This window comes from Mustela nigripes, chromosome 16, assembly GCF_022355385.1.
Source record: "Mustela nigripes isolate SB6536 chromosome 16, MUSNIG.SB6536, whole genome shotgun sequence".
NCBI classification, from domain to species: domain Eukaryota; kingdom Metazoa; phylum Chordata; class Mammalia; order Carnivora; family Mustelidae; genus Mustela; species Mustela nigripes.
Genome location: NC_081572.1, coordinates 1754324 through 1780819, shown reverse-complemented (window position 1 = coordinate 1780819; position 26496 = coordinate 1754324). Strand labels below are relative to the sequence as shown.

At 56.3% G+C, this 26496-nt stretch overlaps 1 protein-coding gene across 1 annotated transcript in view; it reads left to right on the top strand.

The window, feature by feature from the left end:
• RPTOR (regulatory associated protein of MTOR complex 1) overlaps positions 1–26496 on the top strand; it is a 308307-nt gene that overhangs the window by 179865 nt on the left and 101946 nt on the right. The window contains exons 8-9 of the mRNA XM_059380157.1: positions 20888–20988; positions 21525–21669. Of these exons, the coding sequence (XP_059236140.1) occupies positions 20888–20988; positions 21525–21669 (246 nt within the window). The remainder of the gene's footprint in view (positions 1–20887; positions 20989–21524; positions 21670–26496) is intronic.

Genomic DNA, 26496 nt, shown 5'->3' with positions numbered 1-26496 from the left:
TTCTCTTCGACACACGGTAGCACTGTCACCTCTGTGACCGTGACTCTGGTCACCATAGCTGTCTGATGGGAGGGACAATTCATAATGCGGAGATGAGATGGAGAACACGGGCCTGGCTTACTGGATTTTGTTCCCTTAATTTATCGATCTGAAAAAATAGAGTGACATCCATTTCTGTCCCCGCTTCCAGGGCCTTTGCTCTGTGTTGAAGGGTGGCCCTAGTGCAGGTCTGGCATGTGGCCATGCTCAGTGTATGTGGACCGAGCCAGCAGGCGTGGGTCCCGCTGCCCCCGGAAGCTGTCCTTCCTCTGTGTGAGCAATGAGTGAGCTGAGGGCTCCGGGGCTGATGACCCGCCCTGCCCTGTGGCTGGACAGCGGTGACTCCGCGTCCCAGGAGCCGGGGACAGCCTCGGGGCCCGGAGAGGCAGGTGTGGGGGCTGGAGGGGCACCGTGCCTCGCCCCGAGACCGGCCTTTCCCGCCTCCGTCACGACAGGGCCAGCACCTGCCCTGGCTCAGAAACCCCGCCTGAATGCGTCGTGGCCTCTTTGCCATCACCGGAGACGCTGGTGGAAAGGTTTCATACTTGAAATTGCGGTGCGGTAATTCGGTAATAAATGTGGTTTCTTTCCAGCGGCCGCCGGCATGTGACCGCTCAGCACAGACTTCCCCAGGGTGGCGCCTTAGCCCCTTGCCAGCCTCTGGCACCTTTGTCAGACGGGCAAAACATGTGCTGTTTGCAGCCTCGACACAAGACCGGAGAGGAGGTACAGGCGGTGTGTGGGTTTTGTAATTCCTTAGCAATCTTTAAAGCTGGGGATGGAATTTGTTTTCTAATTAAGCTGCTGTGTCGGGAAGTAAATTAGAGCGAACCTTCTTTGAGCACCCCCCGTTTCTAATTATCTCCACGAACCCAGCAGCCTGATGAATAAACATGTTGCCGCTGTGGCGCGTGTTTATATTCCGAGTCCTCGGAGAGAGTGGCAGTAAGATCCATGTTTGGAAATTAAGGGACATTTTTCAGCCCTGAAACAAAGTAATGAAACGCTTAAACAGCACTAGAAATATTAGGGTGCTCAGAAAGCGCTGGGGCATCAGGGAGCCGGGAGCCTCTTGCACAAGGCTGTTCGTTAGCATTCTGATCACTGCAGGCGCGGGGCGTACCGAAAATTATTCATAATTAACATCTATTGTGTCAACAGCATATTTTAAGGAGCTAACAGCCCGGTGTCTGGGATAAAGTGAGCGGCTGTGCCCTGCTCCCTCCACCGCGTGCGCCATGGCCCCTGCTGAGCCCGGGGCGGCAGGCTGAAGCCAAAGCTTGCATCTGGGGTTGGTTTTACCTTGAATCCATGAGTATTTGGCTAACTTAGCAGCAGTCTGCATGTGTCAGAGCCCCGGTCTCAGCCGTGCCCCGGGGGACGGGGAGGAGAGTGTAGGAGGACATGAGCTGCTGCAAACACAAGGTAACCCACGGTCCTTCTGGTTGACAGTCGGGAAGAAGGACGGCCGGGAACATATCTTGAGCAGCCGCCGGGTCCCAGGAGCTGCATTAAGGGCTCCCTGCACATTAACTCACGCAGTCCTTGCTGGGACCGTCTGAAGGAGGCGCTGTCAGTGTCCACACTCAAACGATGGGGGAACTGAGGCGTGGGACGGGTAGATCATTTGCCCCATGTCTCGCCACAAGGGCGAGTGGGAGCAGCGCTTTGCCAGGCAGGCTCCCTGAAGCCCATGCGCTGACCCACGCCACCACCCCAGCCCACAGCGTGTGCTGCAGGGGTGCAGACCTGCGTCCTCTGAGGGTCTGCAGGGACCCGCGGCTGCCCACACCCGCCGTCTGGGCCCAGTAGCTGTGATTAGCGTTTACTCCGCTGGGGGGTCGGCATCGTACACGTGTCACGTTTGAAAGGAAAGCTAACAAGATACCAGCCTTCATTCGAAAAGTACCTTTCTCTCCAGCATAGATAGATTGTGTCAGCTGGTTGAAGGTGAAAAATCAGTAAGTCATGAGCGCCTGCCCGTCACGGAGAGGATGAGTGATGAGTCACTGAGTCACGGGAAGCTAATTTAGAGATGGAGCGGGAAAGCCCCGGGGGTGCTGCACGGTGGAGACAGTGTGAGCGAGGGGCGGACCAGCCTGCCGCAGACCTGGTGCCCACGGGAGCTGTGTGCGTCAGCAGCACTCCGGAGGGAGGGCCAGGGGTGCTGGGTCCCCGAGAGTGGCACACACTCTGTCACCACCTGCCTTTGGGTCGTGATCTGCCGGACGGGGGCCAGGCTCTGAGCCAAGACTAGGCAGCAAGCGGGGGCGCCCGCGGACCACACACAGGGCTTTCATTACCTTCACGGTGGCGCCAGTGTCCCAGCCTTTGTCATCTGGACAGAACAGCGTCAGGCCAATTTCCCGTCTTCACTACCTGGCGCCCCGGTGCCCTCAGTGTCCTAACAAAAATGTGCTTCTGCCAGTCTCTGGTGGACGCCTGTGAGCCGGACCAGGGATGCAGCCGGCCCTGCCAGCGGCTCGCGCTCACCGAGGGCAGGCGTGGTGCTGGGGAGGGCAGGCGTGGTGCCGGGGAGGCCAGGTGACGACGCGCAGTTCGAGGACGAGTCTGCAGGGGCTTCGCACAGCGCCCCGCCAGTGCTTCAGGCCATTTCTGTGCGGGTCCTTGCGGGCACCCCCTCTCCTGTGTTCGCCTGCTCCTCCCCTCAGCCTTGGTCCAGAGCCGGCCCCGGAGGCCCCGCTCAGGGACAGCACTCTGCTCTTGCACCGTCAGACCAAGTGGAGGCGCCTTAGTGCTAAGCAGCTCTCCCGGAGATGCGCCCCTGACACAGGGCTGGTACCAGGTGGCCATTCATGTCCACACGGCCAGCCCACGTGGGTTGGGGAGGCGAAATCCCCCCAATGGCTTGTGGTGCCCAGCCCTGCGAGAGGCCCTGGTGGGGATTAGCCACTCTGGTCTGCACAGTTGTCCGGGGAGTCAGGCCCTGGGCACTAAGGGGACATGGACTTGCCCAGAGTCACTCGGAGTACAGACCCCACGTCAGTCCCGACTCCGCTGGCCCCACGCAGTCTGGGGGCTGCAGGACAATGCCGGAGGACACGCGTACCCTCTCCCACCCAAGTCGCCCAGCCTTGGAGCGGTGTCCCAGGTGCCCCAGGCTTGGAAGGAGGGTGTGCGTAGCTCCAGGGTCGAGAACACACAGCAGCACGGGAGCCCTGGGTGGGCTTGCAGCTGCCGCTCAGACTCTGACTCAGATCGCTGCATCGGACAGGAAACTGAGGCAGCTGTGTCAGGACCTGCATTGGAGGTGGAGCCAGACTGGTCCACCTTCTACTCCTGGGCCGCGGTGTGGCCACGAGGAAATGCCTTCTGCTCCGTGCCATCCGCCACACGGAGCCGGCTGCCCGCAGCCCCACAGGCGCTGTGCGATGATGACAGGAAAGAGACAGGTGGTAGAAACGCACCAGAGGTGTCTGCAGAGCTCACCGTCCAGCAGGGGACTCAGGCTCACATCCAGAGAACCGTTCATGAGGACGGCCTGAGCTCACTCACCTGCAGGCCCTTTGTCGTAGCAGAGGGACAGGACACTGACTGAGAGGTTGGCCTCCTCTCCTGCAGGGCCAGGACAGTAGAGGACAGTAGCAGGCAGTCAGTAGACACCTATAGGTGAACAGTGTTCAAAGAGGTGGGGCCCTTGGCAAGCTGGAGATGGGCAGGCACCGTGGAGCAGGAGCTGTGCGAGCTTCGGGGGAAAGGGAGTGTCGGGTCAGGGCGAGGAATGGGAGTGACGCTCCGCTCCTGCGTCTGTTCCCAGCAGCTGCCAGCAAAGGGAGCAGGTGGTCCAGAGCCTGACGTAGTGCGGTCTGTTTACGAGCAGGAGTGTGGGGGCAGCGGGGGGTCCCAGGGAGGGCTGTTCCTGCTTCTGTCTGCGGAAGGTGGTCAGTCCGGGGCCTACTAGAAGACTCATGAGCCCAGGAGGTTCCTCCTCCTGCAGGAAGGATGGGCCGTGTAGTCGGCGACACCAGCCACCCACCTGGCCTTTGCAGGGTCTCCACGACAGCACTGTTCTACTCTAAGGAAGATCCATTTCAGAATTACCCATGGACGTACAGCAATGTGGCGCGGAAGTTTTCGGAAATGCAGATAAACGATAATGACACTTACTTGAAGGATTGAGAGAGCATAAGGGTTTGCTCACAAACCCAGTACCAGGACATAGCAGGGTTTTGACAGGCTGAGCAGCTAAAGGCAAACAGTCAGAATTCTGTGTGTAAACCACAGCATGGTCCTCAGAAATTGTATGTACAAGCATGGGGTTGGGGAGATTCAATAGAACATTAGCCCCTGTGGAAAAAGTCGGGGTTGTGGGAAACAGCTTGAATCAACTCTTCCAAACAGCTGTTCCCAAACCAGACCAATTCTGGAGGAGGAGGGGACATGCAGGATACAGTTTGGTGCCTTGGGTGAGGAGCACCTTAAGGGACTGGGAGGTTTAGCCTGGAGGGAGGAAGACACTGGATGACATGGTACCTATTTTCACATCATTGAAGAGTCATGAAATTGCCGATCACTCACACATTTCTGCAGGACCCTGAGTGCTGGCGCCAGGGCCATTGGCGGAAGCTTTAGAGATGCGGTCTTAGCGCAGTGAGGCAGGCCTCGGGGTTCCCTGGAACCAGGCGCCGGGAAGCAGGGCACACGCCAGGCCAGGGCTGTGTTGCTGTTCCTCCTGCCTAAGCAGCACAGATCATTGAAACACCGGGAGAAATGAAAAATCACTGACTTTCCGGGTGGGAAAAAATTCACGGATTTATTAGGGGAACTAAAGGGAAAGGGGGGAGGAATTCTACATGTACTGAAAACTAGGACTTCGGTTTAGTTTGACTTAAAATGAAGACACACAACAACAGACGGGCTTCCCCCCGCCCCACCTGTTTATGGAGTCAATGCAGAAAGCGTGACATTTCAGAAAGAGACTGAAATGTACACAGTGGTCTTGTAGCATCATTTATGTGTTCAGTTCACACTTTTGGGGGTGGTGGTTTCTGTATTTTTTCAGCAGCTTATACGTAAATGTATAAATTACGTACCCACCTAAGTGTTCCGTGGTTCCTGGTAGGTCTCCCAGCCTGTGCCACCACCGCCGCGGTCCCATGGTAACTGGCGTCTGTCCGCCATTAGTCCCATTCCCATCCCAAACCCAGAAAACCGCTAGTCATCCTCTCTCTGTGAATTTGACCTTTCCGGACACTTCATAGAAATGGGGCCACACTGTATGGTCGTCTGCGTCCAGCTTCGTGTTTCACTTTTACTTAGCGTAGTGTTTTCAGAGTTCCTTCACATCGTGGCTCACGTCAGTGTTGCTCTGTCGTACTGTCGCGCGGTACCCCACATCACCAGTCTGTCCATCCGTGTCGCCTGTCATTCACGGACTTGGGGAGCAGTGTGGCTGTAAACACCCACGTCCCAGGCTTTGCGTGCATGCACGTCTTCGTGTCTCCTGGGTAGACACGGGGAGTAGCGGTGCTAAGGCAGATGGTACGTTTATGTTTAATTCCTAGGAAGTTGCCAGAATCTTCCAGAGCGGTGCCATTTACGTTCTGTTTCTCTGTGTCCTTGCCACGTCCGTCCTCATCAGCCCGTGATTGTCACCGTTGTGGGTGTGGCAGGGTCTCTCTGTGGTCGTGGCGGGGATGTCACTGAGGGCTCACCTGGGCAGGCGTCTTCTCACGTGCCCACTTGCCGCTGTGCGTCTCCCTCAGTATCGCGGCCGTTAGTCTCCTGCCTGTGTGTGGGGGGCGGGGGTGTCGTCTCAGTGAGCTGGGGGCGTCCCTGTGTGCTACAGAGGTCAGTTTTTCTCAGATATGGGACCTGCAGATGTTCTCTCTGAGGCCAGCTTTAAGTCGCAGACATGGAAATGCGCTACAGGTAACCTAGAGTGCTCCTGAAATCGTCGTGTTTTTTTATATTAATCTTAGGAGTTTGGTTTCCTGGGGGCAGTTCCAGCATTTTGGGCTTCATTTGTTTTAAAATGTGTGTGTGGGGGGGTTGTAATAATTAAGTAGGAGCATCTCTATTTCCTGGGCCCTTGCCGTGTTCCGGGTTCTGGGCTAACTTGCTAGGTGTGAATTGCACTTTTCTGTGTCCCGTGGAGTTCGGCGGGACCTCTGAGGTGACTGAGTCTCGGGGAGGTTAGGTAATGTGCCCAAAGTCACACAGCCATACATGACAGCGCCTGGGGGATGACACCCAGGCCCATCCAGTCCCATCCCCTGATCTCTGTGCTGCGTGTAGCACGGAAGAGTCACTTAATGTCTGGCAGGTTCACGCGCGGACGTTTCAGAGGCAGGAAAGGTAAATTCTGAGTGGGGACATACGAAGAACAGACTTATGGGGGGGCTGAGTTTTATATTCCAAGGACAGATTAGATGAACTGAGGGGCTGTGGGGTGGAATGAGCGACCAGTTAGCTCAGCCAGGGCACTGGGGACCCAGGAGGCAGAGGAACTGGAGTGCACGTCTACTCGGTGCACCTGCGCAGGAAAACCCTGGAGGAGAGCTTGCCTAGAAGATCAAGAGCAAATATACTCCAGTTGTATTTGGAAACTGCTGCTTTTGTGATAGTTTGATAAATTCACAGTAAGAGATAGAATTTAGACAAGGCTACCAGTAGTCCTGCTCAGCACAAGCTTGCAGTGACCTTGGCATTTTGGTCCCTACATAGACCGGACAGATTCTGCTCAGCTAAGGAACCACCAGGGGAGGCTGGTGGCAGTGTGTGTTAAACAGCAGAAGCATTACATCTGTTTTACCACCAGGACGCGAGGTCTGCCCCTCCAGCCCACGACTCTGTTCCCACCTTCTTGAGGCCCGATTTTTACAAAGAAGCTCACTGAGGGTGCCTTAGCATGTTCCAGAAGAGACATCTGGAGAGACAACCAAATAGTAGCTGAGTGCCTCACGGGGGTAGTGCTCCCCAGATTCATCTGATCAGAGAGATGTGCTCCCTTGGTTGGTCTGGATCAGGGGATGTGCTCCCTGGGATTCATCTGGATTCTGTGCCCTTGTTTTATTTTTAAAGACTTTTTATTTATTTGAGAGAGTGCTCAGGGGGAGCGTCGGGACAGGGGAAGAGCAGAGGGAGAAACAGACTTCCCACTGAGCGGGGAGCCCCACATGGGGCTTGATCCCAGAATTCTGGGATCATGTCCTGAGCTGAAGGCAGACGTTTCACTGACTAAGCCAGCCAGAGCCCCTGCCCCTTCCCCTAATTTTAGAAGCTCACTTCCCCAAGCGTGACAGGCTTTTTAGCAGCTTCCCAGAGAATTCTGCCTGGCCACTGGTCTGGCATGTCTCCCATAACTCTAGCTCTCAGGAAAGGGCCTGTCGGACGATCAGTCTTGACACTAGAATGTCCAGAGAAAATCAGCTTTTTCAGAAATGCTTCAAAAATGAACTTAGACTCAGATTTATTTCTTAAGAGTTTTGGAACCTGCACTGCTTAATAAAAAACCATCTGTTTTCATTGCGTCACACACATGTTGAATAAGCAGATGGACGCTGCTCCTTTGCTCTGTTCGATCCATGTCTCCCTTTGATCCTCGTCTGCAGCCTCCAGAGGGACGCACGTTGTCGGCTGTTTATCATTCTGTAATAAATTCAGTCAAAGGTGGATTATCTCCAGTGTTGTATTAACTCCTGCTCAGCACTGAGCTGTGAAAATCATCACTCCTTTTCCTTCAGAATTTTAAAATACATTTTCCTTCAGTGCCATTTGCTTCCCAAGATTAGGTTTCTGATCTGTCGAGATGTTAAGTGCAGGGTGAAAGGGACTGAGGCGCAGCCTAGCACGCGTAAACTGTTCGATTTAGAGACTCGGTACGTAGTTCTAAAAATCACTAGAGAACAAGCTGGCTGTGTGGGTTTAAAAAAAAAAAGAAGACCACCAGCCAGCTATTTACATGTAGAATTGTGTGATTTTCTTATCTCTGACCTCCCTGGGGAGCAGTGTTCACCATCAGCATTTTGATAACCCTGAGCTGATAGCCTCCTGGGGAAATTAACAAGAGTTTCACTCGAGTCCATATTTTTAAACTGCAGGTCATGTTTTGTTAGTGGCTATGAAATCAGTGTGGTGGGCCACAGCCACCATTAAAAAAGAAAGAAAAGATAGAAGATATCATTGCTTCCCCAGGAACACAAGTGTTGTTTGCTTCATTGTATATGAATAGCGAATGCGTATGTTTACCTGTGGTTGTAGGCGTGTGTATTGGATCGCTGCACAAAATGCATTTCTTGCTGGGAGTGGTCCCAGAGTCTGAAAGCCTCTGCTCTTTACTGGGACCTGGACACGCTGATCCTTAATTCTCCCACTTTGGGTCATCCTCAGTGCTCCTGAGATCTTGATCCCTCTGTGTTCGCAGTCTCAAATCCCTGTTCTGCCATTCCCCGACACCCTGCTAGACGTTGCTCGAGACGTTGCTGCTCTGTGCATCTCGACTTCTCCTTTCATTCAGAAATGGAGTTTGACAGCTTCTTGCCATTTTACTTTAAATTAAAAGCCCATCCCCTGCCGACTACACGCTTTGCCCTTCGGCACTGTGGAAAGGTAAATTAGCCATAACCGACCCCCTTCCTGGTGGAACGGACGGAGTCTGAGAAACGTCAGTCTTTGCCTCGGATAACGTCCACGTCGCAGCATAGTGGTTTGGCTGCCTCGGTACGGAGTGTGCCTTCATCCTCATCTGAACTTACGCAGGTGCGCTAATATGTGTGTGTCTGAGTCCGGTATGTATTTAAGGTGCATCTCTTTTTAGCAGGACGTGGCTTTCTCCTGGTTTTAGATTTAGACTGAAAGTCACTGACTTTAATCGAAGTATCTGGTCTTTTTATAGTTAGTGTAATAATTGGCATACTTGGGTTGAAATATGTTCACTTTTTTATTTTCCCCCATTTCTTTCTTTCCATCTTGCTTTCTCCTCCTCTGCTCCCCTCTTTTGGGTTGATTTAGCAGTTTTACTCCTTTCTCCCCCTCTGTTGGCTTGTCAACTCTGTATTCTTTCCCTGCACACGAATGGCTACTCCCAGGCAGTAGCCAACTTCCGTTTCTGTCTGGGCCCAGACAGTACAATGGCCATCCTGTATTCTTTTTTTTTCTCAAGATTTTATTTATTTATTTGACAGACAGAGATCACAAGTAGGCAGAGACGCAGGCAGAGAGTGGGGAAGCAGACTCCCCTCTGAGCAGAGAGCCTGACGCGGGGCTCGATCCCAGGACCCTGGGATCATGACCTGAGCCAAAGGCAGAGGCTTAACCTGCTGAGCCACCCAAGTGCCCCTCTGTCATGTGTTGTTCATGTCAGCTTTGAAATCATAAAGACCATCATTAGCTCTTGGGTCAGACAAAAATCAAACCAAAACCACAGGCCCCTGGCTGGTTTTGGCCCCCAGACCATAGTCTTGGCGACCCCTGGCTCATTAAACTCAAATCTAAGTTAGTACTTTTACGACTGCCCTGGGCGATATGAGGACCTGAGCACAGAGTCACGGCATTGACTCATTCCCTGACTTGGGTACAATTTATTGTCACGTATTTTCATGCTCCGTGTGTCACCACCATAAACGTCGCTGATGTTCTGTCGTTAACTCTCGCTGACGCTTCCGTCTCCCATGGCCTCCGCTCCTTCCTGCATCTCAGCCTGAGATCGTTTCTCTTTACCTCAAGAACTCCCTCTGCTGCCAGTTTGCCGGTGGAAAAAATTCTGTTTTTATTGTTCGAAAATGCCATAATTTCCCCTTCGTTTGACTTTTCATTTTAAAATGATCCTTGTTGAAATACAGCTTGCATCCTGTACAGGTTGGTGAGTTTTGGCAGCTCTGCCCACCCATGGAACCAGCTTCACTCAAAACGTAGCCCACAGTTCCTCTCATGCCTTGTCCCGAGAATCCCCCACCCCCGGAGCTCCCAAGCCCAGGCAACCGCTCATCTGCTTTTGCTTATCGCACCTCAGAGTTGTCTTTTCTCGAGCTTCGTGTATGTAGAAAATGACAACGGGCTCTTGTGTGTCTGTCTCTTCCCCGTCGGCGCAGTGCCTTGAGACTACCCAGGCTCGGTGCACCTGCTGTTCGCTCCGTTTATTGCAAGCCGCGCTCCCCGGTGTGCGCCGCAGCCCTTCCGCCTGCCCGCCCGCCGGTGCACAGCGGTTCTCTCCAGTCTGGTCCTCACGATGAGCCGACCTGCTGCGGATGTGCTCATCCTTGTGTCTAAGCATTTCGTTGCCCCAGGGTGAATTCGCAGGGGTCGGAGGGCTGGGTCATCTGGCAGGTGTGCGCGAAGCTTTATCAGAAGCTTCTCAGCTCTGTTCACGGAGCTCCACCAGGTGACGTTCCTGCCCGTAACGTGTGAGGGTACCAGGCACTCAGCGTTCTGTCAACACTGGGTTCCTAGTGGATCGGTAGTGCTATCTCCTATTCTGTTTCGTTTTTTAAGATTTTATCTCTTTGAGAGACAGAGCGCAAGCAGGGGTAGAGGCAGAGGGAGAAGCAGCCTCCCCACCGAGCAGGGACCTTACCCCTTCGGTGTGGGGCTCACTCCCAGGACCCTGAGATCCTGACCTGAGCTGAAGGCAGAGGCTTCCCTGACTGAGCCCCCGGGGCTCCTGTCCTGTGGCTTTGATTTGCATTTGCCTAATGATGATGCTGAGCAGCTTTTCACATGCTGTTGGCTGTTAATTTATATTCTTTAATAAAACATACATTCACATTTCTTGCCAATGTTTTAACGGCACTGTTTGCCTTCAAGAGCCCTTTATGTATGTTGCAGGAGTCATTGTCAGCTCTGTCTGGTCATTCTGGCTTCTGTTTTCATTTTCACAACAGTATTCTGGGAGCAGAGCCATTTCATTTTGATAAAATCTGATTTAATACGTTTTTCTTTCACGATTCACTTTCCATGTTGTGCCTAAGAAAGCTTTGCCTACCAGGATTGTGACGATTTTCTCCTATTTTTGCTACAACTTTGACCGTTTTAACTTTTATGTTTAAGTTTGTGGTCCGTCTCAAGTTAATTTTTGCACATGGTGTGTGGTGAGGGTCAAGGTTCCCGTTTTCCGCGTGGGTGTCTGGTTCTTCCAGCAGCACCGTAGGAAGACCGGCTCCTCCCCGTGGAAGCAGTGCCCTAGACAGGAGGCTGTCGGCCGGGATTGTGCCGCTCTTTGGCCCTGTGCTGTCTCAGTGGTCTTTAGGCCGGTACTGCACCATCTGGATCGCTGTCGATTTATTATAAACCCTTCCTTTTCTTGGATTTTGGCAGCTTGATTTTGTTGTTTTTCTGGGCATTCTTTGTATTGTCCTGCTTTGTGATTATAGCATTTCTTGAGCCTGAATGCTATGGACTGAACTCTGATCCCCCACAAAATTCCTATACTGAAACCCTAACTCCCAGCATGACAGTGTGTGGACTTGGGCCCGTGGGCGATGTGGTCACGATGGGACCAGTGCTCTGGAACAAGAGGCAGAGACAAAGGCGCGCTGTCTCCCTGCCACATTGACGACACAGCCAGCGGGCTGCAGGCTGTAAGCCAGAGAGCGGGTCCTCACCAGGTCAGCCCACGCCGGCCCCCGATCGTGGACTGACGGTCTCCGGAGCCGTGTGAGAATGCGTTTTGGTCGGCTCAGCCAGCCGGTCTGGTATTTTGTTTCAGCAGCTCCCACAGACCGGGACGTTGTCCCTCAACATCGTTCATCAGCTGCAGGAAATTCTCTTTGAAGATTGCTTCCGTCCCATTCCCCCGTTCTCTCCTTTCGGGACTCCAGCAGGTGATTTCAGGTCTTTTCCTTACCCCCTGTGTTTCTTCTGTCCCAGCCGTGCATCTCTCTGTGCCTGGTTCTGAGTGGTTTTCCGGCCCATCGTGCATTCCTGTCTTCCCTGCTGGCTCCTCATCTTCTCAGCCCGTCTCCTGAGGGACTGACATGATGTTCTCATGGTCCTGAAGTGCTGGAATTGCCAGGCTTGACGTTAGTTTCTGGTTCTCTGCCAAGCCTTCTTTTGTCCTTTAATTTCTCGAACAAACTGGGTAAAATGATTGGGACATTTGCATCTGATGTCACTGCTGCACGGACCCTCTGCCCGTCTCCTTCCCTTAGTAGTTGCTTTTCCGGGTTTCAGGCTCGGTTCAGTGTCGCAGCACGTGTCTGCTCCTTCTGATCCAACGCTGCCAACTGGAAGTGGAAGGTGCGGGGTTCGGACGCATTGGGCTGTGAGGTTTGGGTTACTTCCAGTTCATCCTTGGGGCCCCAGCTCAGTGCCTCGGGGGTTCTGCCAGCGCTCCGCCTCCTCTCGGCCCTCAACCCCCGTGTCTGCGCTCCAGCCGCACGGGCACCACACTCTGCTCGGCGGCCTGCCCCTCCCTTCGTGCAGCTTTGGGATCGCCAGATGCCTCAGAGAGAGAGCCCCAAATGCCAGTGGATGCCTTGGGGTCCCCTCTCCAGTCTTGACCCCATGATTCCCCGCAGGCTTGCCAGTCTTCCATTGCCTTCAGGAAGCCTCCCCGCCGTACGTGTGCAGCCTCGCTAGTTCTCAGCAGGGGACATGAGTCGTCTAACCTGCCATTGCCAGTGAGGGAGCTCATGACGCCCGAACCCAAGGCAGTGAATGGAGCCGCACTCCCCAGGGTTTGCAGATGTGCTCTAGGGTGTGGCTGACTCCTCCGCTCTTTGGGCAGCACCACGGTGGCCGTGCAGCTGACCCTCTGGGTCCGTGTGGAGACCAGCCGCTCTGCGTCCCGCTTTCTGTGTTTCCACAAGAGAGGTTCACTTCCCAGCCAGGCTTCCTTCCCGCGTCCCATCACTGTCCTTCCTTCCGCCGGCGCAGACGCCGTCCTGCAGCCCGGGAGAAAGGTCCTGATGGCAGAACAGCAGACACGGGGACTGGTCCCAGGGATCATGTGCAAAACGGCAGGCTTCATGCACATGAGTGGGTCACTTGGAGTCTGCAAATGGCACTTTATAAAGAAATCAGGTGACCTTAGAGAGTTGAATTGGACCCAGTTCTAAGTACGGAGAGTCTGGAAAAGAGTATTGTAGACATGTGGCTTGATCTGGTTCAGGAGGGTGTCAGCGTGCAGAAACCTCACACGTGCCGTCCGGAGCAGTGGTTCCCAGCCTCCACTCCATGGGGCGCTTTGTCCCCGCTCAGTTGTGCTTTTGTAATGGTTGAGGCTGAGTACGTGTGGACCTTGTACGGGTGTGACTTTGTTTTCCACAAGCCCTCAGTGACTGAGGAAAGCCTCATGCACAGGACAGGACACACACCCTCGGGGCCTCCCCTCCCGCGGCCGCACTGGCCGGGAGCCACTGCTTTATGGGTGCGCCTCTTGTCCCCCCAAATACCCGGCCACAGAGTGCCAACCTGATATTCCAAAGAGAAGCTGTTGGGCTCCTGGCCCCGTGTTCCTAGTCTTGGAGCATTTCTACACAACACATCCCTGTGGGAAAATGATCCAGCCCAAGGCTCTCTACGCCGCCGTGTTCGTGAGGCTGTTTAAAGCAGAAAACATAGAGGTTCATCCTTTATTTTAGTTGAATGTGAGATGATAGAAATTTATAAGATAACACAGTTTTTAAATCTCTCGCTGTAGCCTTCCTCTTACTAAAGAAGAAGAAAGGTTGATTTTTCCTCATTACGCAAGTGGCCTGTGTTCAGCACAGATCTGCCATTAGACACGGAGAGGCGAGGAGAACTTAAATCATTTAGAAAATCCACCACACTGAGACCCTCACTGCTAGGACTGCTGCACACTTGCCCTTCCAAGCCTTTTTTCTCAGTATTTTTGTGCGTGTTTTTAACAGAAATGTAGCAGCCCCATACATAGAGTTCCTTCTCTGTGTTCAGAATACTTGATTCTGCGCGTGAAGAAGGACGGTCACCAGGATGTGCCCAGTGGCTCTTAAATGAAGGAATTGGGGATGATGTGTGTTATCTTCGTATCACCTGAGTATTCTTAGCGAGTATCATTTCCTCGGAAACCATGGTTTTTTACCTCACATCTTATTTACACGAACTTGCGATCGCACAGGAGGAATCATTCCTTCGCTCATCAAATATGGATGGAGCACCTGTTAGACGCTAGCGGCTGGTGCTGAGCCCGGGCTGAGATGGTGAAGCCGCGCTCCCACGGCTCCTGCCCGGTTGTGGACAGGCTGGGTGGCAGAGGCCTCTGGAGTCTGGACGTCTGTGTCTGGCAGAGGCCTCTGTGGAGTTCCGTGGGAGGCTCTGTAGCAGCCCCCAGGCCTGGGGTCCCTAGGACGGGCGGAGCCCCCAGGGATGCTGTATGCGAGCAGGCCGACTGGAGGACTGCTCCGGGCTCCCGATGCCCGGAGAGGAGGGGGAATGGTCCGCTTGGGCGTGGGGGCTCCTGGACCTTTTGAAAACAGCAAGTTCCATGAGGCTGGAATGTGGCATATTTAGTGAAAGAGAAAGTGCAGGAGAAACAGAAAGTAGCCCAAGAAGCACAGATCACACCAGACACAACATCTCCCGCAGGCCTCTGTGCTGGCTGGGGAACGCAGGTTTGGGGCGGTGACTTCGGAGCGGCAGGGAAAGAAGCCGACCGTGACTTCTTCACGGCGCAGACCAGCCCCATGCTGGCTGTGGAGCACGGGTCACCCTGTGCAGGCACCATGGACTGGAGGAGACCGCGCCACAGCTGGGAGACCCCGTCCTGAAAGCTGCGATGGGCCTGGGTGCCCAGTGCCACCCTCCTCCCTACCCAGCAGCCAGGCCGTCTGGAGGGGGAGGGGCGGCTCCGTGTCAGCCGCACAGCCGGCGAGGACCTCAGAGCCGTGGTGTAAAGAGGGGGTGACCTGGCTCACCTCTGTGGGTGGCTGGGGCCATGCTGAGCGCTCGCACGTGGCCTACGGCTGCAGGTGATGGGTCTATAGCAAGGAAGCTGTGACCCGGTTCTGGCAGCGACGAGCGTGCATGCTGCGACGGTGACTCGGTCAGGAGAACAGAGGGGACCGGCCGGCGGAGCGCCAGAGGACGGGAGCGGACATGCAGGGCATCGCCGAGGTCCGGCTGAAAGGCTGCCCTGGGCAAGAGTGTCTTCGCGGACAGTGAGGTCGGAGCTTTGCTTGTAAAGACGGAGCCAGAAGCAGCGCAAGGAGGGCAGGGAGGCCCCTCCACGTGGGCCGCGGAGCGCCCGAGCAGGCGGGAGGGGCCGAGTTTGTCAGCAGCGCCGTGACAGACCTGCCCGGAGGGACGGGGGAGCAGAGTTGCAGAGTTTAGTGTGTCAAGCTGGCGATGATCCGTGGTGTGAAGCCACGTGGGAAACGTTCCACGTGACTTCCCTGGCGGTGGTTTGGCCCTTGCTCCCCCGCAGCCTCACAGAGGCCGTCTCGGGGGGCCGGGGCAGCAGGAGGCCGGGGAGCAGCCGGCCCCACTCACATAGCCCGAGGAGCTCTGCTTTCCTCTGTTCCGCCTGAGCTCTGTGGAAGGAAAGGTAGCTGCCCCGTGGCTGAAAACCGTGCAGCAGCAGCAGAGAAGCTGGCAGGGTGCTGGCCACGGGGGTGCGGAGGGCCGTTACCCCACATGGTGTGAGCCATGGCAGAGGGGCCTGGGTCCAGAAAGTCGCTCGGCAGCAGAGGCGGATGGAAGCCAGAAACGGGAGCTGTCCCCACTTGGGGGCTGGAGAGCGGGTGAGCCGTGTCTCTGAGGCTTCGAGCTTTGGTGGAAGAGAAGCCACGAGGCCTCTGAGGTGGGGACGAGATCCAGGGAGCGACGGGGTCGTGACGGCAGGGAGCTGTGAAGATAGGTGAGTGAGGTTAGGGAAGGAGGCAGACGGACAGACACCAGCACCGGGACAGGCTGCCCATGGTGATTGGTAGGTTTTGTGGGCTAAGGATTCTTACATTTTCTTGTTTCCTGTGGACAGCAGAAGGACCCTGCAGGTGTTGGGCAGAGACAGCTGGGAATGGAGGCCGAGACACTGGGGAGGACAGGGCGAGTGGGGAAGGGCCACGGTGCGGGCAGCGTGCTCACTCCCTCGGCAGGACAGTCCTTGGGGGCAATCAGGAGAGCCTGAGAACACAGCCCGTGCCATCTCTGCCAGGTCGGGCTGGCTGGAAGATGATGGCCGGGTTGGAGCTGGCCGTGTCAGAGGCTAAGTCACACGTATCCAGTGTGGGACCATTTGCACAGATGGTGGACGGTAGGAAGACTGGTGTCGGAGAGGGAGAGCGTGGTCCCAAAAGGAGGGCACGGTCTGACATTCCAGAGTTGGCCTCACCCTTCCAGGCCTCCTAAAAATTAGAGTGTGGACACCAAGGTACAGTTACCATATACCAAGCTGGGGGCTTGGAGGTTGCTGGTGACGACCTGGGTATGCTGATCCCGGAGCATCGTTTCTGGCAAGAATCAGAGAGCTGTGCGTGAGCCCAGCTGTGGGGGACGTGGATGCTGGTGACTGCAGGGGTGCAGGGAGGGCCGTGCACTCTGCAGGGATGCGGCTGCTCTGTCTCCTTCGGAAGAGCCGTCTGTCTTATTTTCGTCCCTGCTGTGCACATAAGGTCAGGCTCCATGACCCAGAGTGGAAGGTTGCCAGGAGTTCCCCGGACACAGCACAGCTGGGACCGCATGCTTTCCTCATCTCTCAGTTCAGTGATCTGTTTGTAAACTGTGGCTTTTTATGCTTTTCTTACAGCAGTTAGTCCTTGATTAACACTGTAGGTTTCAATCATCACCACCATGATGATTAAGGAGACTCTTTGGGGGTGATGAAATGTGGTCCTGGGTCTGACCTTCCGTGGCCCTGTGCCCACCGCCCTTGACCCAGATGGCCTCCAGAGTGCGCTGGTTTGTTTTTGGTTTTGTTTTTTTAAAGATTTGATTTATTTATTTGACAAGACAGATCACAAGTAGGCGGGGAGGCAGGCAGGGAGAGAGGAGGAAGCAGGCTCCCTGCAGAGCAGAGAGCCCGATGCGGGGCTCGATCCCAGAACTCTGGGATCATGACCTGAGCCGAAGGCAGAGGCTTTAACCCACTGGGCCCCCCAGGCCCCCCTGCGCACTGGGCTTTGACGTTGCTCACTACGCTCTGATACAGAAAGGAAAACAGAAGCAAACAGTTCCAGGAGTGATTTAATGCTAAGTGACACGACGCGCAAGGGGACTTGACTCAGTCTGACTCTGCCATCCCAAGTGTGTGCCCACACCTGCCGTGTGCAGAAGGCGCTTCTCAGACACGTGGGTGGACGGGTCAGTTTGCGAGAACCCTGCGTCTGTCTGAGACCATCAGCAGACGAGTATGTCTCTGGTTTCACGAGCTTAGAGAGATTAGTGGGGTTCAGTGGATGGGCATGGGGGCGCGCACTCACCTGCTGGGGACGGTCACAAGCTGCAGATTTTTTTTAAACACCTGAGTGCGCACTGACCCTAGCCTGAGAAGGACTGGCCTCTGTTGGTCCCACTGGCTTGGCCGCCCGCCCACCGAGACAGGGATCTCAGCAGCTCCGTGCCACTGGGAGTGTATCATCCCTTTACCCACAGGATCCAGCTGGTGCCAGGTCACCTCGTCTCGATTCAGGACGACCCGGCTCATGTCAGTGACGCGCTTGGTTGGGGTCTGGAGATAGACCTTGGTCACACTCTTGCACGAGTGCCGTCCTGTCGCCACTAGCTGCCCGATCCCCTGGCCTGAGCACCGGGGGCCCAGGGGGCGAGGCAAGGGGATGGGGCTTTGGCTTGCTCCCCGTTGCGCAAGTAGGGTGCACACCGTACCTGCTGCACGCAGGAGACAGGAGGAACCTCCCCACGGTGGTATCTTAGGGGGTTGTCTTCTGATCTCCCGCCTGCACAGCCCGTGTGCTGATGACTGTGGGATCTGTCTTGCCTCCTTACTTAATGCTTTGAAGCATGCGTTTTCCCATATCCTTGAAATATTCATAAGCCACAGTCTGCTAGCTCCTAGTAATTTCACGCGGTTGTTTTGTAGTTTACTTATTCATTTCTCTCGTTTTGGTAACGTTTCTAGCTTCTGACTTTTCACCCTGTAAATAAAACCCTCTATGTCTCACGGGCCCATTCCTTGTGTCCAGTTTCGGGCTCGTTTCTGGAAGCAGGCTTGCTGCGGTGGTTTTAGTAGGTTGGGCCGGTCCAGACGGGCGGTGCTCGCTCCATGCCCAGAGCGTCGTCCGAGGCCCAACATGTCCCTGACTCGTGCTGTCCCGTGGGGTCCGGTTTTTCTTCTGCTGTGCCGATTTGTCGTCCGAAGTGGGGGTGGAGGCAAGCAGCGCTTCCCTTAGGCCACCCAGCCGAGAGGCCTGCGCACACGACCTGGCCCAGCCTCCCACGGGCCCACCTCGGGCTTTTAGTCCAGTGAAGAGGCTGCGCCCACCACGGCACAGGAATTCCAAACCTGCTCTCTAGTGGTGCACAGGGTCGTCTCGGACCGTGAACAGATTACTGTTGGTGTGTAGTCGAGAGCTTGGCCGGCACAGAGAGAACGCCTGTACCGTTCCCGGCAGGAGCGTCATTGTTTGGGGCGGGGGACGGCCACACGTGGGCATCTCAGGGTGGGTCCCGCTCCCCCGGAGAGGCCGACCGTGTGAGTTCAGTTTAGGGCTGGAGTATGTCGTCTGTCCGCCCCGAGGCTGCGATTCGGCTCGCGGGCAGCCAGGCAGCCAACCAGGGCTCCAAGGTGGCCACCAAGGCCCTGGGGCTCCTCCCGACCCGAGCTGACAGAGTGCTGCGCGCCCGGTCACGTGTGGGTGCTGGAGGGGACATGGAAGCCCCACCTTCTATACCTCTCCCGGACTCTGCCCCGCGCATCCCTCTCCGCGCTGGCTCTGATGGCTCTTTGTAGTTCTCTCTAGTGAGCCTTAACCACGAACGTCACCGCTTTCACTGAGTTCCGAGAGTCCTTCCTGGCCTTGGGGACCCGTGGCACTTGCAGCAGGTGGCCGAGGTGGGGACGGGCCCTCCACCTCACAGTCTGGCGACCTCTGAATAATGGGCGGAGAGAAGCCGTGACGAGACCTGAGGGCCACCGTTGTCTCCGTCCTTGCTCTTCGCACACGTCCGCTGGTCCTGACGGCGGCCCCAGCCTCGGGATGCGGCCCTGCCGGCGCACCGCCTTGTCGCCCCGAGCCACCGTGCAGAGGCCAGCGGAGCTGCAGCGAGAGTCCTCGCGCACAAGCCAGGCAGCGTCACTGCGGAGCGTCATGGCTGGTGAGCCTACAGATGTGTCGTGTGCAAGGGTTTCGGTGCACGCATTCCTCCTCCGCACATGCAGGACCAAGCCCCAGGCTAACGTGTCGGGGCTCCCTGCCTGCCCTCTGGATCTCTCAAAGGCCCCTCCTCCCCATCAGCCCCTCTTTCTCCCTCTCCTCCCATCCCCCACTCTGTCTAAAATAAATAAAATCTCATTAAAAAAACATTATTTCCTTTTGTCCCCACCACACTCTCTCTCCCTAAAAGCAAAACTTGCTTTCGGGGCTCCTGGGTGGCTCAGTGAGTTAAAGCGTCTGCCTTCGGCTCAGGTCATGATCCATGGTCCTGGGATCGAGCCCCGCATCAGGCTCCCTGCTTAACGGGGGCCTGCCTCCCCCCACACTCTGCCTGCCTCTCTGCCTGCTTGTGATTATTCTCTCTCTGTCAAATAAATAAATAAAATCTTTAAAAACAAAAACAAAAACCAACCTTCCTTTCTAAGTCAGCCATGCCAGAGCCAGTAGCTTGACTGTGTTTGCAAAAGCCTTTCAGTTCCGACACACTGGAGTCTCCCTGTGGACACACGATTTTTTTTCATTTGGGAAATGGTTTTCAAGAGTCCAGGCTATTGGAGCAGTGATGCGGTTTTCGGATGTCTTGCCGGCCTCCTTTGTTCCTTGTGTCCTGTCACCAAGGCCACTTGAGGAAATCGGGAGCATCGCTTGTTCCTGAAGGAAGAGGCAGTTGATGGGAGGAAGGCGCTCGCTGCCGTCCCGTGAGGACGCTCGCGCTGCCCGTCGCTGAGGCCACTTGGGCGTCGTTCATGCCAAGACGTGGGGCCACCAAGCGGCTACTGTGATGGAAATTCCTAGTCTGTTTACTCTTACGAAGAGCAGGGGTCACACTTCAGTCTCTGAGCCGGATTGCTGTGAACGTTTACCTTTTGGGAGAAAACCCAGACGAGCTTCCTGTCGGATCTAATTAAACGCGTCACACACGGAGCCGGGGCCGCCGCTCGGCAGACACAAGCCCACGTCCGGGCTCTGCCCGACTCGGTCTCCCTCTGGGAGTGACCGGCCTGTGCTGCAGCGTCTCCTCAGTGAGGCCCTCCGTCACCCCGCCTGTCGCGGGTGCCCTGGACCCCGCCCCGTGGGTCTTGTCCCCGCGCGGTCACAGCTGTGCCTGTTGAATGGCTTCCCGTCTGTCCTCCCCGGCGGACTGAGGCGTCCCCCTGTCCCCCCGCGACCTCCCAGCGCCAGAATAGCGCTCAGCCGCAGTCGGGGCTCTGGTATACGATGAGTGAATGGAAGGCGAGTTGACCCCAGAGGACGAGCCCTCCTTCCCGGCGGCCGGGTTGAAAGTGCTTCCTCAGCCTGGAGCCACAGGCCTGGGCCGGGCTCCTCTGTACAGACGCCAGGGGCTGCCCTGTGGGCCCGTCCACGGCCCGTGGCTTGTACGCGGAGGCTGCCGGAGTGGTGTGTGCAGCCGCTGGGTCCGTGCCCTGCATCGGGGGCGCCCAAGAGGAGGGAGGGGAGGCTGGAGGCCGTTCTCCCAGCGTGGCGAGCCTCGCCTGCCTCTCCCAGCCGGTGGTCCCCGCCGCTTTCCTTCCCCCGTGTCCTCTCTCCAGCCCTCCGCAGCAGCCAGGGAGTCACTAACGGAAGCGCCCCGTGTCTCCTAGGATTCCCGGCCGGCTGAACGACCGGAGGACGCCCCTGGGAGAACTGAACTGGATCTTCACGGCCATCACGGACACCATCGCATGGAACGTTCTCCCTCGGGGTGAGGCGGCCCGGCCGGCCAGCTTGGGGCAGGGGCGGGGGCGGGCTCGCAGTCGGGAGGCGCCTACCCTTGCGATGAGCTAGGAGGTCTTGTCAGTGAGGAAAGCTGAGGGGCAGGAGTAGAAGGAGGAGGAGGCAAGAGCCCCCAGAGGTTTCCATGGTCTCACCGCGGGTTGGGGACCATGAGCAGCAGCGGACACTAAGCCCCACGTGAGCTTTCGCTCTGACATCAGGGTGTTCGTTTCTAGGTGAACTCAGGACTCACTTTTCTTCATAAAAATTGGCACAATCCAGGTTTTTTAAAACCAGATTTCTTAAAAGCTGCTACTCTAAGACTTGTATTTTTTCATTAGTGACTGGCTGGCATTTGGTGTTTGTGCTTGAGTGTGTGTGTGTGTGTGTGTGTGACCCGTGGGAGATGTGCCTGTTACTCCCAACTTGCTTGTAAAAAATTCTGATGGAGGTAAATGTATGTGTTTGTCTTAAATGCTGGACATGAATCACTGAAATACCTTTTTCTGTTTTATCTGCCCTCAGATCTCTTCCAAAAGCTCTTCAGACAGGACCTGCTGGTAGCTAGTCTGTTTCGAAATTTTCTCCTGGCAGAAAGGATCATGAGGTCCTATAACTGCACCCCGGTCAGCAGCCCACGCCTGCCCCCTACTTACATGCACGCCATGTGGTAAGTGTCCCAGCCGGGCCATGCCCGACGGCGTGACGTTCTCTGAGTGGCTTGGTTTCTGTCCGTATCTATGGCAGGACGAGTTTCATGGAGTTACAGGAAATAAACAGGACTTGCCACCAGCTTAGAGACCAAGGTGGTGCTGACGAGTAGGTGAAGGCCTACGTAAAGGTCTCTGCACACGGGACGTGTGAGTCTCCTCCCGGAGCACAGGTGCCTTGGTGGGTCTTTGAAGATGGAGCAGGACCACACATCCAGACGTAACCCATCCCATGATCCGGGCCGGAGAGGCTGGCCCGTGAGCCAGTGACCTTGCAGGGACCAGTGCAGGGAGGGGCGACTGCTGACGGGGCTCTGAAGCGTCAGAGGGCTCCACCAGACTGAGACCGTGGGGTCTGTGACCAGTTCGTGTGTGTGCGCATGTCACGGGAGCACACACGTGTGTGTACTCATGCACACGTGCGCACGGGAGAGGTTGTCAGGACCGTTGGTCATACTTTCCCCCAAATGGGGCTGTTGCTGCTTGAGCCGCTAGGACAGTAGTAACAAGGGTACCATCGTGAACTGTCTTTAACTCCCGTGTTGTACCAGAAGGCATCGGTTCCCTCTGTGTCCTGGCTTCTGTCCCATGGGCAGAGTCAGGGGCAGTAAGGACACGGGGTGACCGCAGAGGAGTGGGTCCGAGCTTTGTCCGCCTGTGGGGAAACCCTAGTGTAGACACTTAGAAACAGCAGGTCACTTGTGCTGTGTTTTCACGGCCAGACTTATTTCCACTGGTGATTTTTTTTTTAAATATGTGCACGACCGCTTTCCCCGGCACTGAAAACCCAGAGAACCAGGGACAGGTTTGTAGACTCACTGTCCTCATCCACTGAAGAGAAATCAGGAAGGAATATTCTGGTCTGTGGGGGGAATCGGGGCATGCCGTGCTGGGCACAGCAGCAGACTGTTCACGGAGAGCCGGAACACGCCTCATCTGCGCCTGCTTCCGGAGTAGCCGCGGGGAGCGCAGGCCGGGTCAGAGTCGCTGCATGGAAGGAGGTCACGTGTGCGCACAGAATGGCGAGCTGCCCTGTGGGTCGGGATTGGGAGAGTGTTCGAAACCCATCCTGGTACTTAGCCTGAATCATTAGAGTGAAGACCGATGTTTCTGGAAGTTTGGATCCTCAAACAAGCCTTCTCCATTAGGAAAAGTGGTGTCTTAAAGCCTGTCTCTTTCTTCTGAACCAGGTTTTAATAAAACATCTATTATTAAGAAAAGGGAAGAAAGGGGAAAAAAATCACATGGGGTCAGTGCCTTGTGTGGTCTTGGGAGGAAAACTGGGTAAGCTGCAGGAATGGGCACCACACCAGCTGCCTGGGATGCAGCTTCCAGGCCGCAGGGCCCCACTGGCCAAGCGGTTTCCTCGCGAGACGGTGACTTGAGTGGGCACAAGGCACCGGCGGTCGGGGACGTGGCCTGCACCCTCTTGCCCTCTTCTACCCCAGCCCAGCACAGCTCCGGCAGAGCCTGTTCCTGTTAGCCTACTTTCCTCTGGCTGCAGAAGCACGTCCTGGAAGACAGGCTCAGTGGCTCGGAGTAAAAACCACGTGGTGCTGGAGAAGACGCCAGAGACCAGGACCAGAGCAGCGAGCAGCTACGACACATGGGGCCGGAGCGCCGGCAGCTGGGGCAGGAGGCGGGTGCAGACGGCCGGCCTCCCGCGTCTTCCCCGGCTCCTTTCCGCAGGATGGGCCTCTTACAGTGTTTCTGAACGCTGGAGTTTGTGTACGAACTGCTTAAGGTCCAGAAGCTAGACGTGACAACAGCACCTCATGAGCCCGCCATCACTTAAGGACACCTTTTCTTGCTGGCTCTGAAGGCTGGGAATGGGGCCCTCTCTCCTGCGAAGGTCGCTCCTGTGAGTCTCGTGAAGCCAATCTGCGTGTGTATTTGCGCGTCGTGCACAGAAACGAATGACACAGCGGTCCACAGAGGCCCTGGTGAGCGTGGGGAGAGCCTCGCAGTATTGAGGCAGGTGGAATGGCTGGCGGCTGTCTGCGTACACCGGGCTGGCCTCCCTTCGCACCTCAGGGCCCCTCTGCAGCTAGAACACACCCTGAAGACAGGTGTCACCTGCTCAGTCAGCCTCCACGGGCCCCCGTCGTGCAGAGCGCCATCGGGCCTGCCGCCCCACTCCCCGACGGTGGATTCCAGCCGTGGCAGGTTGGACTCGTCCCGGAGCTGGCCCGTGGCACCAGGCACTGTCGAGGAGGCTTGACCCGACCCGGCACGGGAGGCCGCAGGGTTGGGCGGAGAGGAAGGTCGACCAGCAGTTCGGTCCCGGCGGCCCCGTTCATCCAAGCCTCACCCCATGCAGCTCTGACGGTGGAGTGACCCTTCAGAACAGCTCCCCTGAGGGGGCCAGGCTGCTGTGTCGGCTCTAGCTATCTTACGGGCTTCCTGTCACTGCAAGGGACCTTTCCGAGGGGCAGAAGCGTGAAGTGGAATTGGGTCTCCTTGAGGCGTCCAGCTTCCTGGCTCCTCTCCAGCCTGTTTCCTTGAAGCACATTTTCTTCCTCATCCAGAAAAGTGAGCCTCTTTCCAGCTGCTTCTATGGAGCTTGTCACCAGACCCTCAGGTCCATTACTGGGAGCGAAGGGCAGTCCAGCCCCCAGGTGCTGGGAGTGAATTTTGTTCCCGTAGAAGTGGACGTAGACGTCAGACTGTGACGGTGCCATCCCAGGGCTCCCAGGCTCAGACAGATGTCACTCTGCGGCCTTGCGATTGTCCCCTCAGAGGAGTCCTTCCAGCAGGAGAAGCGGGAGGGGCTGGGGACACACCTCCACTCCCAGCCCCCGCTTTACTCTCCAGCCTGTTCTGCTGTGCATTATGGTCTTTCCATAATGTAGTTTGAGGAACATTTTGAAGGAAAGGTTTAAGGTAAAATCTCGGGGAGGACAAGTGTAGGCACTCCTTGGCAGCCACCGTAGACATGAGGGTCGGCCTGCCTGTCTCCAGCAGCTCTGGGCCCTGGGGCGGCGGAGCCTGTGGATCGGCGGGGACTGGTGGTTTTGGTTTTACCTTCATGGCCCAAGGAACTTATGTGCTTTAGACTTTCTTTTTCCTTCTCTTTTTGAACCTGAACCTTAAGCGTATGTGTCGTGTGCTATTCCGGTGTTTCACATGAAAGCCAAGAAGCCATTTTGTCAGCTCTCCACCTGGTGGGAAGGGACAGGTGAGGCGTCTGTGGTTCGCACTGAACCCAGGCTTAGTCCGGGAAGCGCGGCTGGAAGCCAGACGCCCTCTGCTGCAGTGCAGAGGAACAGGGAAACCAGCCGACAAACCAAATGAACGTCACGAGAAACGCTGGCTGTTTCCCTGACAGATGCATTCTTCTGTCAGCAGCAGAAATCCTGCGGTCTGTGGAAGGATCGGGAGTATACGTTACCTGTCGCGGAACAACCGCATTTCCACACATTGAGTGGCTTGGAGCACACGTGCTTATGTGTCTGTAGGGCGGGGGACTGGTCTGCTGGGGGTCTCACCAGGCTGCAAGGACCCACAGGCCCTGCCACATGAGGTCCCCCAGGCACCTCAAGCCTCCTCAGCCAGCAAGGGCACGACAGTCCACACGGTGTGACACAGCAGCAGGGACAGCGTTGCCTTGGCCGAATTCTGTTGGAAGTCAGTTCCAGGTCCGTGCGAGGGCCCCCCGGGAGGCAGGCATCCCCTGGCCGCCGTCAGAGCCTGTACTAGGAGCAGCGTCTTGCTGAAGGCAGACAGCTGGAAAGTCCACGGGGATTATGCGCGGAAGGCAGGGTGTGGGCGGGTGAGAAGACGGTGTGCCGCGGTCTTTACTGAGGCAGAGGCACAAACAAGCCACAGCACATGATCAAAAGGTGCCGAATACAGAAATAATCACACCAGTAACTTACTCAGTACGTCCTGTGGGTCACGTGTTGTAAATGCTTTCCACGCGCTGAGTCGTGCCCATCGCGACAGGGGTCATTGCCAACAGCCCCACTCTGCAGGTGAGCACGGGAGGCACAGGCAGGGGAGCGAGTGGCCGGACGGCAGGGCCCGGCCACGACAGGCAGCACAGCCCCTGACAGCTGTGTGTGGCCTCGTCAGGACGTATGTGTCCACGTACACAGGCTTCAGGACGTCGGATGGGACATGGGTAGACCCCAGGTCACGGCATCTCCATCATCTGCCAGGAAGCTCGTACGGCACCTGGGAGTGCGTGTTGATTAGACACTGTGCTGGGGGAGTGGCCCTGCGCCCCGCCGGGTGAGGCGGGGTGGCGCGGCCTGGATTCCACTGGAAGGACCTTGTTGCCCATGTCCCTCCTATAGCCCAGGTTCAGCTCCGTCCCCTCCCGTGTTGGCATGCAGCCAGCCTCAGCTGTGGGGACAGAGCCCTGGGCCTCTCTCTCCAGCGGGACGTTGGAAGCGGCCGGGCGTCAGCAAGCATTCTGGAGTCTGCCTTGTCCTGCTGTGTCCCACCAGTGGACGCTGTGGAACAGCCCCACCCTGCCCCCCCACCCTCGGTCGTGGCCTGGCTGGCCTCGGGTGCCCAGGGCCCAGCCCCTGCCTCCACCATCTGCCTTACGCCCTCCAGTCCCCGCTCAGGAGGGTGATTCGGCAGGTGCTGAGGAGAAACCAAGGAACATGAGACACTGAGAAATTTTGATAAAGCCGTTTGTCAGCATTTTATTTTACTTTTTTTTTTTTAAAGATTTTATTTATTTATTTGACAGACAGAGATCACAAGTAGGCAGAGAGGCAGGCAGAGAGAGGGGGGGGGGGGAGGGAAGCAGGCTCATCGCTGAGCAGAGAGCCCGA